We start from the raw sequence: 18,329 nt of genomic DNA on the forward strand, positions 1-18,329 counted from the left end.
CTGCCTCATCTGTCTCCAGGCCCCGTGTGCTCTGGTGCTCTCCTTCTGGCTCACTTGCTGTTCCTGGCCCTCCCTTACCCCATCTCAGGCCGGGCGAGAGGCAATGAACCAATTGGGAAGACACTCCTTCCTGCTTCCTGTGAGGAACACCAATCCATCAAGATCGCTGTGCACTTTGCTACCAAGTGCTCTTTCCTCCAGACATTTTAAGTGGCTTCCTGGAATTTGAATGTTCTCATGAGCCCACTGCACCCCTACTTCTCCCCAGACTAATAGGCTTCTGCGGACAGATGGGGATGTGCCTTCTCCTGCTAGAAGCAGGTGCAGCCGGTGCGGGGCGGGGCAGGGGTTGGGGAGCCAACACCCACTGAGCTTGCCGACCGATGGCAGGAGACTGTGACTTGCCAAGGAGGCCAAGGTGAAGGGGGTGGATGAGGTGAGGAGGAAAGCACACCCTCTCTGCTTCTCATGATAAGGGGCAATAGAAGCTAAGCCTTTCTCCTTCATGCAAATGGCCGGCAGGCATGACATCAGGAATGGCAGGTGCCCCTCTGCCCCCCCCCAATACTCCCAGGCTGTTACTAGCTTGGCCTGCCGACAGTCTTCCTCAGTGCCCCTCACCCGGGCTGGGATTCACCTCCTCAGATGCCACTTACTCACACTGCCCCCTCTCCACCTTCCCGCCCTGCACTCCTCCAGGCCGCCTCTGCCCGCCCCCCCTTCCCTCGCTCTCTGGGCTCCACGTGGAGCACCTGCATCCCCCCCAGGTCCCCAGTCCTGCGCTAACAGTACAGGGACATCCTGCTGCGTCGCATGGCCTCGCTGATCAGGTAGGCGGGGCTCAGCTCGGGCTCCTCGGTCATGATGGCAATGTTCTGCCACTCGCCCGTCTGGCTGGACCTCTTGATGGTGTCCACCACGCACAGGGCGTACAGGCAGTCATCGAAGGTGGCGGCCATGGTGAGCGGCCGCCCGTCCCACGTGCGCCGGTCGTCCTGGTCCTGGAAGGCCTGGCGCACGGCCTGCATCATCTTGATGGTGCCGCGCAGGTAGGGCGACGGGATGTCGCTGAAGGCCTTCTCGGGCAGCAGGGAGTTGCTGATGGGCGTGGCGTCCTGCAGCAGCAGCTCCTGCTGTGGGGCGCCGTTGCGCTGCCCGTACAGGTCTGTGCCCACCGCTAGCAGGCGCCCGGCCGAGCCCACCACGGTCACGTCCTGCTTGAAGTCGCCGGGCACGTTGAAGTTGAGGGTGACGGTGCAGCACACCCCGCCCTCCAGCACCATCTGGAAGGTGCAGAAGTCGTCGCTGGTGATCTGGCGGATGCCCTTGATGTGGTCGGTCTGCTTCACGAAGGTCTTCAGCAGCCCGTGGACCTTGACGGCCTTCTGGCCAGTGAGGAAGGTGAGCAGGTCGATGATGTAGGTGCCCACCGAGTGCAGGCCGCCGCCGCCCATCAGGTCGTCGCAGCTCCAGTTGTACTTCTTGCCCAGCAGGCTGCCGCTGTGCACCTGCACCTCGCACACCAGCAGCTCGCCCACGTAGCCCTCCTCGATGAGCTGCTTCATGCGCACGAAGGCCGGCAGGAAGCGCAGCACGTTGCCCATGATGCTCATGAGCTTGGGGTAGTAGTGGGCGGCCGACATCATGCGGAAGGCGTCCAGCGGGGTGGCCGTGCGGTCGCAGATGACGTTCTTGCCGATGCCTGCGGGCGGGAGGAAAGACAGCCGTGAGGGCGCGGGTGTGCGCAGCGGTAGGGGGCGCTGTGGCCCGCACACGCTAATTCTCCGGGCGGACCAGACCCGATCTGAGAGTCCTCTTGACAACCGAAGGTGTTTGGTGGCCCCGGTTACTTACGCAAAAGTTACCTAATCCCTATTATATTTGTAATATAACCCACATGTAATTATTTTAATATTTAAGTCGAATGACTTATTAAAAGGAGTCAGTATTTAAAACCACGGATTTAAATACTGACTCCTTTTAATATATTTAAATAGCCTATATTTTGGACAGGTTTTTAAATATTTGCCAGTATATAATATAAAACGCTTCATTTCATGTTTCGTGTCTCTAAGTCTATAACACTTTTTACACAAGTATATTTTACTTGTAAAATACTGATAAATGTAACATTTAAATATAAGTCCTATTGAAGTATACAATATCATCTTTTTACATATAAAATGTTTTATTAAAATTATCTTCCATATGAGATGTTTTATATGTAAAACATAGTGAATTAAAGATGTATTATTAGAAATATCATATGTAGGGAAGAGAAGAGTGTCTCTGTCTGGATAGAACCAGAATATGCAAGCTTAAGTCATAGCCAAGGCAAGTCTGATTAAATACGAGGAAGAAATTTCTTAACGATATCCTCCGGAGGTCTAAGCTTTTAGCTCTCTCCCCTACAACCACAAACAAAGGATCATATTTGGAGTGTTATCCTGCTTGTTTATTTGGCATTATGGATTAGGGCTGGCAGTGGTCAGAGATATGTTTGCTTACTGTTTTCCCTCTCTTGACGGGAAGAGTGGGTATTCCCTGTATCTGAGGGGTGGGCAGTGGCTGGCTCCTCCCAGACCTCCATCTGGCTCATGGTGGGGTTTGGTGCTTTTGGCCAATGCAGCTGAGGCCAACTGACAATTAGGCTTATGTGATGACTGTACTGGGCGCATATATTACAGGTAGATTCAAGCCCTTTGGGAGACTAAGTGATTCTGGGTCTGGAGAAAACAAAGGATCAATGGAAAGAAGAGTGACTGGGAATGAGAGAGGGATTTATTCTGTAGAAGCCAAGAGTGAGGGAAGAAAAACAACTCAGCTGAACCTGTAGAGACAGCCAACTGGAACTTAATAATAACGATAATGATAACAATAATAACAGTTAATAATAATAGAATTGCACGGATTTTGTTAGTACACCAGGTTAAAGGTTGCTAGGCGGAAAGACCTGGGGAGCTTCTGAGTCAGGGCACGTGTCTGCCTATGGCTGGTCTCTCTTGTCTAGTCATGCTCTGCACATTGACCCTCCAACTGGGGACCTGTCCACTCCAGCCACAGATGGGGGCGCATACCCCAGGGAAAGGGAGCAACGAGACACGCACTCCCCTCCCAGTTGTCCTGACTGTGGGCATTGAACTTGACAGCACCCATGAAATCTCACAACAAGCTGAGCTGAGACAGGGTTCTGTGGGGGTCCTTGCAACTGTGGGTGTCTGTCCCATGGAAATGCCTGGACAAGGCCACCATCTGGCCTGTGCCTCTCATCTTCCCAGTGGAAGAACTAGCCAAACAACAGACGTGGTCAGAACAGATTTTGGAAAATAAATACGATCGACGGCTGTCAATTTCCACACACACATTTAATTCTGACCCTGAATGAAAGGCCTGGAAGCCACACAATGACCACATCTCCTTGCCCTTTCCATGTTGGCAGAGCTGACTGGCTTTTCTGATGACCATGAATGATCAGTAAGAAGCTCCTTTAACTCTTAGCAACCAGTTGAGGACTAAGGCTCTGGGAGAGGGATGAGGAAACATTGGTTTCTATTATCAAATGTGCCATGCACTTGCAAAACATAATGTTCTGATAACATGATCCTGTAGGCATTATGCTCATGTAACACCCGCTCGTGCTGGCAGGAGCAGATTTATATGTAAACGGATTGGTAGGTCACTGCAGGGACAGGTGACTAATGCTGCCAAAATCTGCCTCACACCTGCTGGGTAGGGGCTGTAGCCTCTCCTATGCCCTACCTCAAGGTCCCCCCCAAACCAGGACCCTGCCTGTCATATTAGTATACTCTTTCTGTCATCTTAATGGCACATGAGGAGAAGTTTCTTATTTTTCTATTACACTCCCTATTTTTTTAAAGATTTTATTTATTTGAGCGAGAGAGAGGGAGAGCACAAGTTGGGGGGAAGGGCAGAGGGACAAGCACATTCCCCAGTGAGCGCAGAGCCTGAGGTGGGGCTCCATCCCGGGACCCTGCGATCAGGACCTGAGCCGAAATCCAAGGCTTGCCTGACTGAGGCACCCACAAGCCTTATTTTTCTATCATAAAAAAACTATAAAATAGCAAAAGAAAAAATAGGGAAAATTAATTGACTTCCCATCCACACACCCAAAACCATCACTAAATAGGGAATTCCTTACAGCTGTATAGATGAAAAGACTCTGTTGAAACCTCCTTCTCCAGAAAGTGCAATACGAATACATATAAAAACCCCTCTCCCATTCTGAAACTCATGCATGGCTCCCCCAACGTTCTGAGATCAAGTATCTCTTCCGTTAGGCTATTTATGTGTGTTGTGGCTCTGCACTACACGATGAAGTCCTCAAAGACCAAGACTGGCTCTCATTTCTTAAGCCTCCGCTGTGCCCACAGCACCCAGTGGATGTTGTTGCTTGGCCCCATCTCACGGCCTGCGCTCCTTAGCAATATCCACACTTCCCAGATGGGTCTCGGCAACATCTTAACTCGCGATACCTACAAAGCACAAAGGAGACTTCTAGGAATCTACCAGAAAGAAATAATCTAAGATGTAAGCACGGCTTGTTGCCCAAAGAGGCTTTTCACTGAATTATTTATTAAAGCAAAAAGCTAGGAACAATGCAAATGCCCAATGATAGAAGAACGGGTATGGAAGCCATATAATGGAATAATTGTGAAGCCGAGGAACGTGATGCTAATGAAGACTTTTTAATGGCAGGCGAAATGATTATGATGTCATGTTAAGTGAAAAGGGGCTCTGTTCATAGACATACTACGATCTCAACTCTGTCTTAAAAATACAGAAGAAGAAGAGAAAATCTGGAAGGGAACACCTCAAAATGTTTACAGTGGTTAATTCTTTAGTAGGATTATGATTGATTTGTATTTTCTTCACTATGTTTTTCTGTATTTTCTAAGTTTCTCCTTTTATGGTCAGAAAAAATGTTCACTTTCCTTTTTTCTTCTAAAGACTGTATTTATTTATTTGAAAGAGAGAGCACGCACAGGGGGAAGGGGCAGAGGGAGAGGGACAAGCAGACTCCGCACCGAGCAGGGAGCCCGACGCGGGGCTGGATCCCAGGACCCCAAGATCACAAGCCCCGCCGAAGTCAGACACTCGACTGACCGAGCCACCCGAGGCGCTCCTGAGCTTTTGTTTTAAACCCAAAGGGGACACAAAGACCTTTGAAGGATGGTGCTCACGTGATGGCAGAGGGCCCTCCAAGGTCTGGGGTGGGCAGGCAGGTGCGAGAGCCAGCGGACCTGTCCCAGCGCCCGTACCCCAGTGGGCTGGTGAGAGCGCCACTGACCCTCAACGGCTTCAGAGGCTCAGGCTACATTGCTAGGTCTCGGGCTCCCATTCCTCAGGACCTCTTTATGATTCTGATGAAAGCTATGGACTCTGTTCAGAAGATGCAATTCAAACATACACACAAAACGATACCCACACCCCAAGATCGGGTACAGTTCCCTCAGGTTCCAAGGAGCAGGCATCTCCATCATAAATTGTACAGTAACATCTTCTTTTTAAAGTATGTATTATGTATTTTTGTTTTTTTAGTAGGCTCTATGCCCAACATGGGGCTCGAATTCACAGCCCCCAGATCAAGAGTCGCATGCTCTACCAAGTGAGCCAGGTGCCCCTGTACAATAACTTCTTGAAGGCTTTATGACATATTGTTAAAAACAAGATAGCTTCCAGTTTAAAAAAAAAACCCAAAATGCAGAGCTAGCAGGCCGTTCACTGATTTGTAAAGCAAATCCCTTTTCTCTCTGCTCTGGACACTCTTACCTCAACCCCACCCCTTGGTGGGGCTTCCACAAAGCACCACCACTGTGGAGCCCCCCCAAAACCCTCAGGTCCTCTTTCCCAGCTTCTCCTCGCCAAAATGCCTAGAACCTGAAGCTCCAAGGTCCTTAGCAGTTTACCAAGAACAAAGGGCTTAGGCTAAAGAAATATAATTCTATTTTTTGTTTGTTTACTTGGTTTTTCTGATTTTTGTTTTATTTCAGCTTTACTGAGGTATAATTAACATATAAAATTGTGAGATCTTTATTTTTTTATTTTTAAAAAAGATTTTATTTATTTATTTTAGGGGTGGAGGGGCAGAGGGAGAGAGAGAATCTCAAGCAGCCTCCCCGATGAGTGCAGAGCCTGACACGGGGCTCCATCTCACAACCCTGAGATCATGACCTGAGCCAAAACCAAGAGTTGGGCGCTTAACCAATTGAGCCACGCAGGCGCCCCTAAAATGGTAAGATATTTAAAGTGTACACCGTGGTTATTTGATATACATATGCATTGTGGAAGTATTTCCACCATCTGTTTAATTAACCTCTCATGATTATCTTTTTCTGTGTGCGAGAGAACATTTAGGTTCTACCCTCTTAGCAAAGTTCAATTATACAATACAATGTTATCAGCTATAAACACCATGTTTACATAAGATCCTCAGACCTTGTTCATCTTATAGTTGATGTTTGTACTTAAAGGAATACAATTCAAATTGTAGACTTCCAGTCATCAGACACTCGTGTGTGTGTGTGTGTGTGTGTGTGTGTGTGTGTGTGTGTGTGTGTAGGGGTGCACGCAGGTTGTGTGTAAGTACATGAGTGTGGCACAGAACATCCCCTCACTCCTAAAATCACATGCAATGTAAAGGGAACTTACATTTTCTGGGTATTGGGTTGACACACCCAACAATCCTGGGTGCATCAGGTGCCACGGAATATATGCTGGGATTTCTTCCAAAGAAAGCAGATAAATACCTGCCTTCCAAATCGCTTCTGTCAGCCTGGGCTTTGGTCGGGCTCTCCAGAAAATACCATGGCTCTTTGGTGTCTTTGTCATTTTCAGGTGTCTTAACACAATGCTTGCTACCCCTGAGAAAGTGCTAGAATAGGCTCTTTAGAGAAAAGCCCTTCTCTCTTTTGTGCTGAAAAGGAAATAACAAGTGGAGACCAAATCCTGTACTCCTCCCTAAGGACACGACTTTGATAGGAAGGTAAACAGATACCATCAGGGTGACAGAAGCTGAAAGTCTCTGTTTCTCAGGGAGAGAAACCGGGGGAGAGACTGAAGGCCCCTTTCCCTGCCTGCCCCCAAACAGCCATGGCCGATTCCTAATGGGAAACCACGAGGGGAAGAATATGACCCTGGTCTCTTGCTCTGCAGACCCTAAGAGGAGAGTGTGTGTTTTCTTACTCCTGGGAGGACTTTACCAAAAGGCCAAACGTGCTCCCTTAGAAGTTTATACTCTCTTGTGGCAAGATGTGGTGTCCTCCTTCTAAGGCAAAAGATCCACCACTTTGGCACCCCAAACCATCTTAAAGAAAATCATGCCGCAGAGGATCAAGATAATCGACGACTTGAAACATATGGATTCAATTTCACTCCTAGTAAACAGGCCATGCAAAATGGAAAGCAGAAAAAAGTGCTACGTGACTGAGAAAGAAAGAGTGTTTTGTGTTTTGCCAAGCCCCAAATGTCTCCCAAGCTCCGGAGAGTTTCAGTTAGGCCCACTGGTGCTCACAGTGATGCAGAGGAAGAGTAAGAGCTTTCTGGGCATTTGGGGGCTATGGTGGATGCGGTCACCCTGCTGCTTCCTCCCCTCTCCTGGGAAGTGATCTGAGCCATTATACCATCACCCCCTGCTTAGCTCTCTCCACTGAGGGATCTGCCCCTGCACCCAGAAATGGATGCCCTGGAATCCTGCCACATTTGTCAAGGCAGAGCACTGCAGGGACTCTGGTTGGGTGGCAGAGAACACATCAGGACCGGCCTGGCATGTGGGGAAGGCTTCACAGCTCGCCTCTGTTATAGACCACCTATCCTTTTGCTTGAAGACCAAGAGCCTAAGCTGGGTCTTTTGGGGATCGAGAGGAGCCAAATACATCACCCCAGAATGTACCGCTTTGACATGTGGATTATTTCGAGACTGAAGACAATCAGGAATCAGGGCTGAGCAGACTCAAGAAGATCTTTTTACCTCCCCCTTAAGTGCCTAAAAGAATTTAGCTAGAGGGGCTGTACCAGGAAGAGAGAGCTATTGCCAGAGATAACTTTTGATATCAGAAAGAGTTATCTGCATGGCCTGGGGAACATTTGTTTATCAAACATTTGTCCCCTTTCATCTTTCTGTGAAATGTCTTCGTCCTCCCTTTGAAGCCCCAGACCCCTGATCCTCTTCTCCTTGAGCTTGGTTATGATCTCTAAGCCTCAGTGACCTGCCTGCCAGGGAGTCTCATGTTTCCAAAGGGGCTCCCGTACGTAAGAAACTTGCTTTTCTCCCATTACTCTGTCTTATGTCCACTTAATTTTTAGCCAACCAAAAAACTTAGAAGGGAAGACGGGAAACGTTGTCTACCCCTACAGCACCTTTGGGTTGGGACCAACTTTATTTTTTAAGTGAGAACCCCCTGTCAGCAAATAAAGTGAGCGCTCCCTTGTCCACAAAATGGTGGGACTAAGACCTCACCTCTATCATGGAGCTGAAGCAGGGGAGAAAATGAGATCAACGGGAAAACTCTGGAGGGTGAAAGTGCAATGTGCAAGACCGCATGCCTGCTCTTTGTCAGAAGCTTTTAAATGAAATAATTCCAGAAGGAGCTTTATTGCCCTCCTGCGATCTCTCATGGGGAAATGGGAAACTGGCTCCCTCCGCAGCCTGCTGACTGTGTTCTCCATAACGAGCCACAGTATCCACACGGTCCTCACGGGGGGTTAGTGCTGCAGGGAAGGAGTTTCCCAGCCAGGGCTGGGTACCTGCCCATATCTCTTTCCAGAGACCAGAGCTTTTGCAAGCGGCTGATACTCCCTCCATATAAGCCCCCGAAGGAGCAGGGGCAAGGGACTTCCCACTGACACCTCGAGGGAGAGAGATGTGCTGTCTGCTGACCCAAAGAGCAGCCACCCTTTCCTGCCCTTGATCAAGTAGGTTATCCCCTGGACACCTGGGGTACGGCTGCGACCCGGCCACCCAGAGACCAGAGCCATCCCCCAGCATAATCAGCCTGAAACTTCAAAGCACGTCTCGCTGCCAGCACATTGCCAATTACACACTATTCCCTTATCTAATCGATGGTGGAAATCTATGAGGCCAAGGCTACTTTCCCACCAGTTCTTCCCAATTACTCCACTTGTGTTGACAGCTCCTTATCTTCCAAAAGCCCAAATGGCTGCCTGTCCTACAGGCTGGCTTGCAGCCGTCCTGGCAGATTGGCAGAATCCCCACAAGAAGTCCCATCAGATACAGCCCCCTAGTTCTCCCTGCCATTCACAGAAGGTAGAGGAGATTTCTCTGCCATTCAGGCAGGGAACTCATCTTCACTTATACTCCATTCTGTCAGCGTTTCTGTGCTAGGGACTGGGACTGAAAAATGAGTAAGATAGATGAATAGGAGCTCTCAGTCTAGTAGAGAAGAGGGATTACAGAAATGAGGGATTACAGTATCTTATAGATCTCAGGTCATGATCTCAGAGTTGTGAGATCAAGCCCCGCGTCCAGCTCTGCACTCAGCGGGGAGTTTGCTGGAGATTCTCTCCCTCTGCCCCTCCCCCCACTCATGCTCTCTCTCTCAAAAAAAAAAAAAAGAGATTTAAAATATGTCATTATTATTGCGAACAGATCAGATTAGTAGTTTGAGTTGGGAAGTTGTTTGTCAGAAACTCTCACGGGGATTGAAGATGAGGGATTTCTCCAAAGGGCCTCTCCTCCCAATTTATGTGGAAGAAGGGCCAGAGGGCACAGAGTGGGGTTTAGACAAGTCATCCCTGCTGGTGCTGAAAGAAACATTCTCAGCTTAAAAAAAGCACGTGTGTATGGGGGGCGGGCGGGAGGGTGGAGAGGGAGACCATGCCAACCCCTAGGGAATAAAGGAAGGAGGCGCTGGAGCTGAGACCGAGCTGGACTAAATGCAGTGCTGCAGGGGGTGAGTGAAACCCACAGGGAGAGGGGAAGGAACGGTTAGAAGTAGCCCAATGTGTTCCGATACTTAGTTCCCTTAAAACCAGAGATTGGTCTTTACTCCGCCTTCCTTGTTGCTATCGCTCAGCACTCCAGTTCCGCTTGATCTCCTTTGAATCATAAAATCTTTTAAGACTCTAATGAATCTCTCAGAAAATTAAACATCAGGATATGTATGTACCATTTCCAATTTTAATGGTTTCTCAGATCCTAGGTTAAACACTCTTGTCTTCAACCATTTTCTAAATGGGACCCGAAGCTTCTGAATATTCATTCAGGTAAACCTTTTTATTTATTTATTTGAGAAAGAGAGAGAGTGTGTGTGCAAGTAGGGGGGAGGGTCTGAGGGAGAGCAAGAGAAGCAAACTCTGCACTGAGCACGGATCCTGACACGGGGTTCGATCTTATGACCCTGAGATCATGGCCTGAGCTGAAATCAAGGGTCGCTTAACCAACTGAGCCACCAGGCGCCCCAAATAGCAACCACAAGCATCTACTGAAGAGGCTTGTGCCAGAAGAGGCTGAGCATTTTACATATGCTTCCATTTTTGTAGTGTACACAGCCCCATGAGGTGGGTACTAATATCGTCCCCATCTCACAGATGTGGAAACTGAGGCCAAAGAGGGGTAACAACTTGGGCAAGTTGTTACCCCTCTTGCATAAGTCAGTGACTGGTAGAGCTGGGATTTGAACCCAGATTGCCAGGCTTCAGAGTAAACCTGGTCTTCACTCTTACACTCCTACTGCCTTCTGAACATCCTTGTCCTAGGGCTGGCTCGGCTGTTCTTGTCTCTGAACTGTATACAACACCCAGAGTTGACATCCACCTCCCTGATGCGTGCTCCCAATGCCGCCGGGCAATAAGTACTCCGGGGAGGGCCCAAGGAGGGCTCCGGGGAGAACCGTGCAGCTGACCTTGAGCATCCAACACCGGGGTGCTGGGGGTGGGGGTGCCCACTGCCCCGCTGGATGACAGCCAAAAGCCCCAGGGCACCATGATTAAGTTTCCATTCTAATTTCAAACTTGACATGAAAATGGGTCAAGGGTGACCCACCTTCGGTTGCCCCTGTCAAGGCCCCTGATGCCGTCACTGGGCTCCAAAAGAGGTGAACGGACCAGAGAAAGGAAATCAGCACAGCCAATACAGATGGGACTGGCTATCTGCAGTCCTGAATTGAATTAAACGTTCAAGTGCTTTTCTATATCCAACCAGCCCTGAGAGGCCAGCCTCTGTTGCACCAGTGCTTTTTATGGGTTCCCATCCCCCACCAGCACCACTCAGGACTGTTGTCTAAAGCCTCCTTTTGCAGAGGAATTCCAACCAGGAGCTGGATTTTCTCAGACTGTTTTGTGTGTGATACATTATCTAATCGCTGAGCCCATCACTGAGCAAGGATATCCAGAGCAGGGACAATGCTCCTGAAACACATTTCATTTTTGGCTTCCCTACTGGGAAATCCCACACATCTGCATCACTCTTGGCCTGTATGTGTTGAGAGTGAACATGATGTTGGGAAGTCACAGCCAGCCCCGTCCAGCCTGGGCATTCCCCAGGAGAGAAAAGCTGGCTACTCCTAGCCCAGGGGAGACAGCAGGTAGGTGGGCAGAAGCCAGAGACCTTCTAGGCTAGTGGCATGCTTCCTGGCAGGTTGGCCTGAGGCAGCCCTTCCCTGCCTGTGGTGGCACATACAGACCCCAGTGAGGGGCACGAGGCAGAGAGGGCCCACGGGAGAATGGAGGCCTGGGGTTGGGTGTAGTGGCTGCAGTGGTCAGGGACTTGGGGAGAGAGGAGAACAGCCAGGCTGTGGGCTCACCCATGGAGTCCTGCCCATGCTGGTCCCAAGTAGCCAAATGACACCCACTGCATCTTAGTGGTCACTATTCTAGGCAGTGGCCTGGGACGGCCCCTCTCGAGCCTGCACCGCTATTCCACCCCTGACCAAGCCAGAATTCAGAGGATACCACCTGGATGCAGGTGGTGCACGTAGGCCACGCTTACCCCACAGAAGTGGCCACCTTCTGCAGGCAGGACGACACAGGGCAGAATGCTGGCCAACTGGGTCACCAGAGTCTTCAAAAGAGACTGAGCTGGGCGCCTGGGTGGCTCAGTTGGTTAAGCGACTGCTTTCGGCTCAGGTCATGATCCTGGAGTCCCGGGATCGAGTCCCGCATCGGACCCCTCGCTCAGCGGGGAGTCTGCTTCTCCCTCTCCCTTGGTCCCCCTCTCCTCCTCTCTGATTGTGCTCTCTCTCTCACACTCTTTCAAAATAAATAAAATCTCTTTAAAAAAAAAGAGACTGAGCTGCTTAAACTGTAAATGACTGGGTTGGGTGAGTTGACTGGATTGTACTATAATTCCATTCCCTACCCACGCATCTAGCAGGATGGGGGCCTAGAAGGGTATCGAAGTAGAGTGTGAATTTTCGTCACATATCCAAGAGGGTGGGAAGCCCCACATTATCTCCCAAAGCCCCTCCACTGTCCTCTTCAAAACCTCAGTACCAAATTATCAATTTGTGAGTCAATGCTTTCCAGAGGAACATAGACTAACCTCACTGAGCATACAGTATGCAAGACAAGAGACTTTAGGGGCGCCCGGGCAGCTCAGTTAAGCATCTGCCTTCAGCTCAGGTCACGATCCCAGGGTGCTGGGATTGAGCCCCACATTGGACTCCCTGTTCGGTGGGAAGTCTGCTTCTCCCTCTCCCTCTGCAGCTCCCCCTGCTTGTGTTCACTCTGTCAAATAAAAAAATAAAATTAAAAAAAAAAGACAATAGACTTTAGGCAACTTCTCAAACAAACCAAAGAGAAGGAAACTCTCCATTCAAGACAAACCCTCTAGTGAAGGCATCACAGCTACCCTCACCCAGTGATATGTGTGTGTGTGTGTGTGTGTGTGTTTAAATCAGGATATTTCACACAGCCTAAGTTTTTGGCCTCTCTTAAACAACAGAAAGGTCAAGAAACATTGGGTTTCTTCCCCCCAGAGCCTCCTGCGTGACAACAGTCAGCTGGAGCAGAAGAGTGGCTTCCATAGTTGGGCAGTGCTGGTATTTCTAATAGACCCCAGTCCCCCACCCCCCCAGTCCCTGGTGAGCGGCTGTGTTCGTTTTCTATTTGCTGCCATAACAAACTACCAGGAACGGAACAGCTGAACCCAACACCCACTCATGATCCTTCCGTGCTCTGGATCAGAAGTCAGGCAGGCTCCACTGGGTCTCTGCTTAGGGTTTCCCAAAGCCACTCTGGGGAAGAATGTGCTTCCAAGTTCACAAGGTTGCCGGCCAAGTTCAGGGCTTCGGAGCTAAGGGCCTGAGGTTCTCTGCTGGTTCAGCTTCTAGAAGGGCCTGCATTCCTCAGGTGCGGTGCTACATTCAGGCCAGGGACGGTAGATGCAAGTCACGCCTTCCCATGCTGGAATCTCTCTGACTTCCTCTTTTGCCACCAGCTAGTGAGAACTCTCTGTCTTTACAGGGTTCCTGTTATTACATGAGGGCCCACCCAGATCATTTCCCTTTGGCCGTATAACTAATCACAGGAGGGACACCAGGGAGCAAAGTTCATCTTAAATGACACCACTGCACTCCATCCGTGTGCACGTGAGCTCTAGAAAAAAAGTCCTGCCAGCAGGAAGATTCTCAAGTAGTCTCCCGACGACGTAAAAATCCTCAGACACGTGTTGACATTCCTTTCAAATCAACCTTTGTTTCTGTGTTCTTTCAGTAATTTTTACTGCATCAAAAAGAACGCCTCAGTGAGGTACTCTAGGCTTGAAGAACCTATTATTAGTCTCCTTGTTACCACGGAGATTGTGTCCCCAATTCAGGGCTCCCTGTAGGCAGCCGTTAATAGGAACAGGGCTGGGCAGGGTGGCGGTCTGGGTCTCTGGGGGCCGAAATGAGCACAAGGCAGGGAAAAGGAGCTGAAATGGTCATAGATCCACTAGGTGCCCGTCAGTTCGGTGAAGCCTCACGCCGGCACCATTATCCCCATCGGTCTAGAATGGGTCATGGAGGCTGAGAGAGCATAGGATGGCCCAGGATTGCAGATAGGTGGCAGGTCCCCACTGCAAATTCAGCTCTGTGTTTCAAAAGCCCTCGCTTTTCCACTTTCCACCTAAGGAACCACGGCAGGTGGAAAGGGAGAAGCAAGATTACATGCCTGAGCCTCAGAGCTACCAGACACCCTAATAAAGCAGCCCCAAACCCCGTGGGCCCCACTGGACCCCGGCACAGAGTCCAGAAGGGATGTGGGGAGGCATGGGAGGCAGGGGGGTGGGGGGGAGTGGGCGGTGAGGCTGGTGCCTGAAGGGAGAAGAGCTAGAGAGCAAAGGGCTGGAGGCTCCAGGCTGAACCATAGCAGTCGCTGGCCCGGTGAGGCCAGCGTCTAGTTGCTCCACGTCTGTGGCAGCGAGCTGCCCAGGGAGCAGCTGAAAGAAGACGGTCAGGAGGGTGGACAGCTGGGGAAACAGGTCGTGGCCAGGACAGGGTTCCCACAGCTGAACACAGGAAGCCCTGCAAGGGCCCCAGCCCTCTGCACGCAGGTACCCGCCGGCTTGGCCGAAGGAGCCAGGCAGCAAGCCGCTTGCCTCATATTCCACTTCCGAGAGGCCGGGGGCCAGCAGCAGGACGACAGTGGGGGCCACACTACACCACCCCGTGGAGCCCAGGAGGGCAGATCCGGGGGGCGGGGGGGGGCAGATAAACACCTCAGTAAGGCCCAAACTTGCCCCAGAGAGGAAAGCAGACCCATGCTCCGTTCTTCCTCACCAACACACCAGGGGTCTCAGCCTGCTGCCAGGGCGGATGGGGAAAATCAGACAGGGACAATCAGCCGGGAGGGAGACGGTCTTCCGTTCTAAGTCAGAGCTCCTGCTGATGTGGCCACACAACAGCCATCAACCCCTGGCTCAGCCAGGAGGCAAAGCAGATCTGGGGCTCCTGGGACGACGCGTCGGTCAGGGTAATCATGAACAAACCACCTCCCTGAGCACTTTCACCTCCATCCGCTCTGCACCTCCGAGCAGGTCTGTGACAAGATGCGGGGAGCGGTGGGAAGGCGGTGACGCTTAGAAACAGAGAGGTGACCTCTAATTAGGTGTGTTTGAGGGGAGTGGGTAGTACAGACTTATCACTTTCAGGGGCTGCCTATGCTCTGAATCTCCTTGCTCTATCTGGGAAATAGAGTGAGTCTTGGTGGGAGGTAGAAGTTCTCCCCTCCCATGGAAGCCAAGCCAGGGGCATGCTTTTCCAGTTGCCTTTGCAGAAAAGGCATGGGCACGCGCCTGGGTTTGGCCATCCAGGGACCCTGCCTGGCTTCGGGTCATAAGAAAGGAGATGGATGGAGGATCCATGCTGTTGGTGGGGGGTGGAGATATCCAGTTTCCAAGGGCTGTGGTGGCCATGATTCCAGTGATTCCAGTACCATCGAGAAAGCAACAGGGTCCATCCATCTTGGCTGGGTTCTCTGGTGCGACTTGGATGGGGACTCCAGCTGCCAAGCCTTCCTTTGGTCCTCTTGTTTTCCAAGCCTACTTCCCCAGCCTGACTCACATTTCTGTGATGAACTACTCTCCTTTCAAGAAATTCTATTCTGCTAAAATCAGCCAGGTAGTTTCTGTTGTTGGCTATCAGAATGCTTCTCCTGGACAAGCTTTCTGGATCCCTTTTTGAAAAGATTGATTTGAGCACAGAGGAACCCCTGAGTGCCTGTTAATAAAGTGCCCTAAGATCCAGTGCGATTTATTGGAAAGGGAAGTGGAATGAGGGTCCGGTGATGTGCTTTAAAGTTCTGATTCCAGCATGTGGAACTATGTGACCCATGCCGTTTGACATCGAGGAAACTGGGTTCCCGTGTCTATAAAATTGGAAGAGTAACACTTTCAAAAGGCTGCTTGGAGGATGAGATGACATATGGGCAACTATCCGTCCACATAAAGAGTGCTCGTGAATGTCTACTGAAATCAACAAGGGGTCCAACTAAAAACTGCTCCTCAAGCTCCAAGAGTTAACATGTTGGGCAGCAGGGATGCCAATGCATGGCAGCAGGGGGCTGGGCGGGTACCAAGACTTGAAATCGAAATGGGTCCTAAGTTCGGCTCTGCCACCAATTCAAGGTACGAAAGCCATCTTTGAAATGGGGCTGCTATCTGGCCCTGGCAGCTTTATAAGACCGCGGACGGCATGGCACAAAGAGGACATAGGGAAATCTGCTGGAAGGAACAGCCTATTACAAGAAGAAAGTTACTGCTGACATGAGGTAGCAAAATAGAAAGTCTAAAAACCAAACCTATGGCAGCGGTCTGTCTGGAATCTGGGCTTTGTCTGGGCTGGTACTAGATGCTCACGTGAGTGAAAATAAAATGCAGAACCTACAGGCATCCGTTGGGGTGCTGATTCACTCCATACACCCCAGGCAGGGGCTTCTGTTGGCATTGTTGGCTGTATGGGGTGGCGACAGGGAGTCAAGACTGGGAAAATGCAAAGCAAAGGCAAGCCGAGACATTTAGCTGTGCACCTTATTAGCTGCTCCTAGCAAATAATTGAAGCTCAGCTAGTGATGGAAGGCTGCAAATGAGAACCCCTCCTTCCTGAGAACAAAACCTCCCCCTTGGTTGTAGCTGATACCTTGACAGATCTGTGCTAACATCATGGCTAGGAGGAAGATCCTGCCTACAGAGCTCAGAACCTTAGTGATGGCCAAGACTGAGGGAGGAGGCTGGTGGTGGGGTGGGGGTGAGGGGGCAGTTTACACAGCACCTCACCTTACACAGAGATCCCGGCTTTTCTGAGCAGCCCAGAAGCCAGCAATTTCTTCCCTCCTCCAGCCTGTTCTTTTAAAGGGACAGGGCTTAGTTTTTCATCCTGGGACCAGGAGACAACCCTCTGCGCATAGCTGATGATAATTTCAGCAAGCCCAGTCTGCTGAGGCTGAAAGCTGGAAACTGCTCCCTGGGAGTAGAGACTAATCATATTGCCCCGGGCGCTGGCTAGGGCGAGTCTTGAGATTGTTTTTTTTTTTTTTTTTTTTGCAACAATTTGCAAACGATGCGGACTCTTTTTAAACAAAGAATCCTAGTTGGCAGGAACTCCCAGAAAACTGGGCACACCTAGGTCTGTGTTTGCCCCAGCGATGCTAGTTGAAAGCCTGAGAAACTAGAAAGCCCTTGGCAGCAGCCCCATTTTACAGATGAAGAAGTGGGCTAAGTCTTCATCCTTTCTCTTCTCCATAATACTGTGAGGCCCTGGAGGAGGCTGGGATACAGACATAGAAGTAACAAAGGCTCTAAAAGCTCCAGCCCCAGGAGAAAGAGTCCCAGCAAGGCTGTAATGGATCCAGATACATCCCGAGGATACTCCTGCGTGGAAGGGACTCTTCACTCCCGGGAGAGGGGTCTGCAGGGGCACAATGCTGGAGCAAGTCTGGCCTGGGGCTCCGGAGCACCTGGTCACTCATCAGACTTGTGCAGGACTCTTTCTCTCATCAGACTCTGTGCAGGGTTGAGTATGGGAGGAGATGCCCGGATGTCTTAGACACAGCGGATGCCCTAATGGTACCTGCCCACAGATACAGAGAATGAGGACAGAGACCAGGCTTGGTGTGCCGTGTTCCATACTGGGGAGGGGTGCTGGAGCAGTATGACCGCTGTCCGTGCCTGGGGGGGCAGTTCTTGAGCCTTTCAAGCCGTCTGAGAGCAGAGAGCCAGCCTCTTGCCAAGGGGCCTCCCTGTGGCTTGTCTCCTTCCCTCTTGCTAGGGCGCCGTCCTCCACCTGAGCCCTCACCCACCCTTCGAGCACTGGCACCTCATCCTGAGAAGAGCATCTCATGCTCAATCACACTGGAGTCTAAATGCACCCCAGGAGTAAGAAGAATAATAGAACTAACATTGATTCGTCAAAGCATTACTACGTACCAAGCACCTGGCAAAGTGGAGTCACACTCCTCCCAGTGACTCTGGGAGGTCACTGCCATTCCCATTTCACACACCATGAAGAGTCGGTATCCAAATTCATATGCCAATAAGTGATAGAGCTGGGATTGGAATCCACATATTCTGGCTCTGTGTATCTGTGGAGCATTCTGAATAATACGTGGCAATTCTAAAAGCAATTGGACAGGCAGTAAAACACGACTACAAAGGAATCAAGCTGTAATCACAGATTTTCACGTAACCTTTTGTTCAACTGCAAACACTTATTAAAGGCCTCCTGGGCAAGAAATGGGAGGGAGGGCCCTGGCCTCTGCCTGATCTTGTATTTTCCACGACGAGTTTCTGTGCTTTAGACCCATGGTTCCCAGTCTGAACGCCTCGGCACCCAAGGCATGCAGTGGTCCCACAGGGAACTGTCAGGGGCACGGCAGTA

General features: G+C 50.4%; 1 protein-coding gene across 1 annotated transcript in view; it reads right to left on the minus strand.

The window, feature by feature from the left end:
• Positions 1-738: 738 nt before the first annotated feature.
• The window catches only part of GFOD1 (Gfo/Idh/MocA-like oxidoreductase domain containing 1), a 99,589-nt gene continuing 81,998 nt past the window's right edge, over positions 739-18,329 (minus strand). Inside the window, exon 2 of the mRNA XM_028107463.2 lies at positions 739-1,702. Coding sequence (XP_027963264.1) covers positions 783-1,702 — 920 coding nt within the window. The 3' untranslated portion in view covers positions 739-782. The remainder of the gene's footprint in view (positions 1,703-18,329) is intronic.

This window comes from Eumetopias jubatus, unplaced genomic scaffold, assembly GCF_037043125.1.
Source record: "Eumetopias jubatus isolate StellerSeaLion01/CBP00866 unplaced genomic scaffold, mEumJub1_p1.0 scaffold_6, whole genome shotgun sequence".
In the NCBI taxonomy this organism is placed as follows: domain Eukaryota; kingdom Metazoa; phylum Chordata; class Mammalia; order Carnivora; family Otariidae; genus Eumetopias; species Eumetopias jubatus.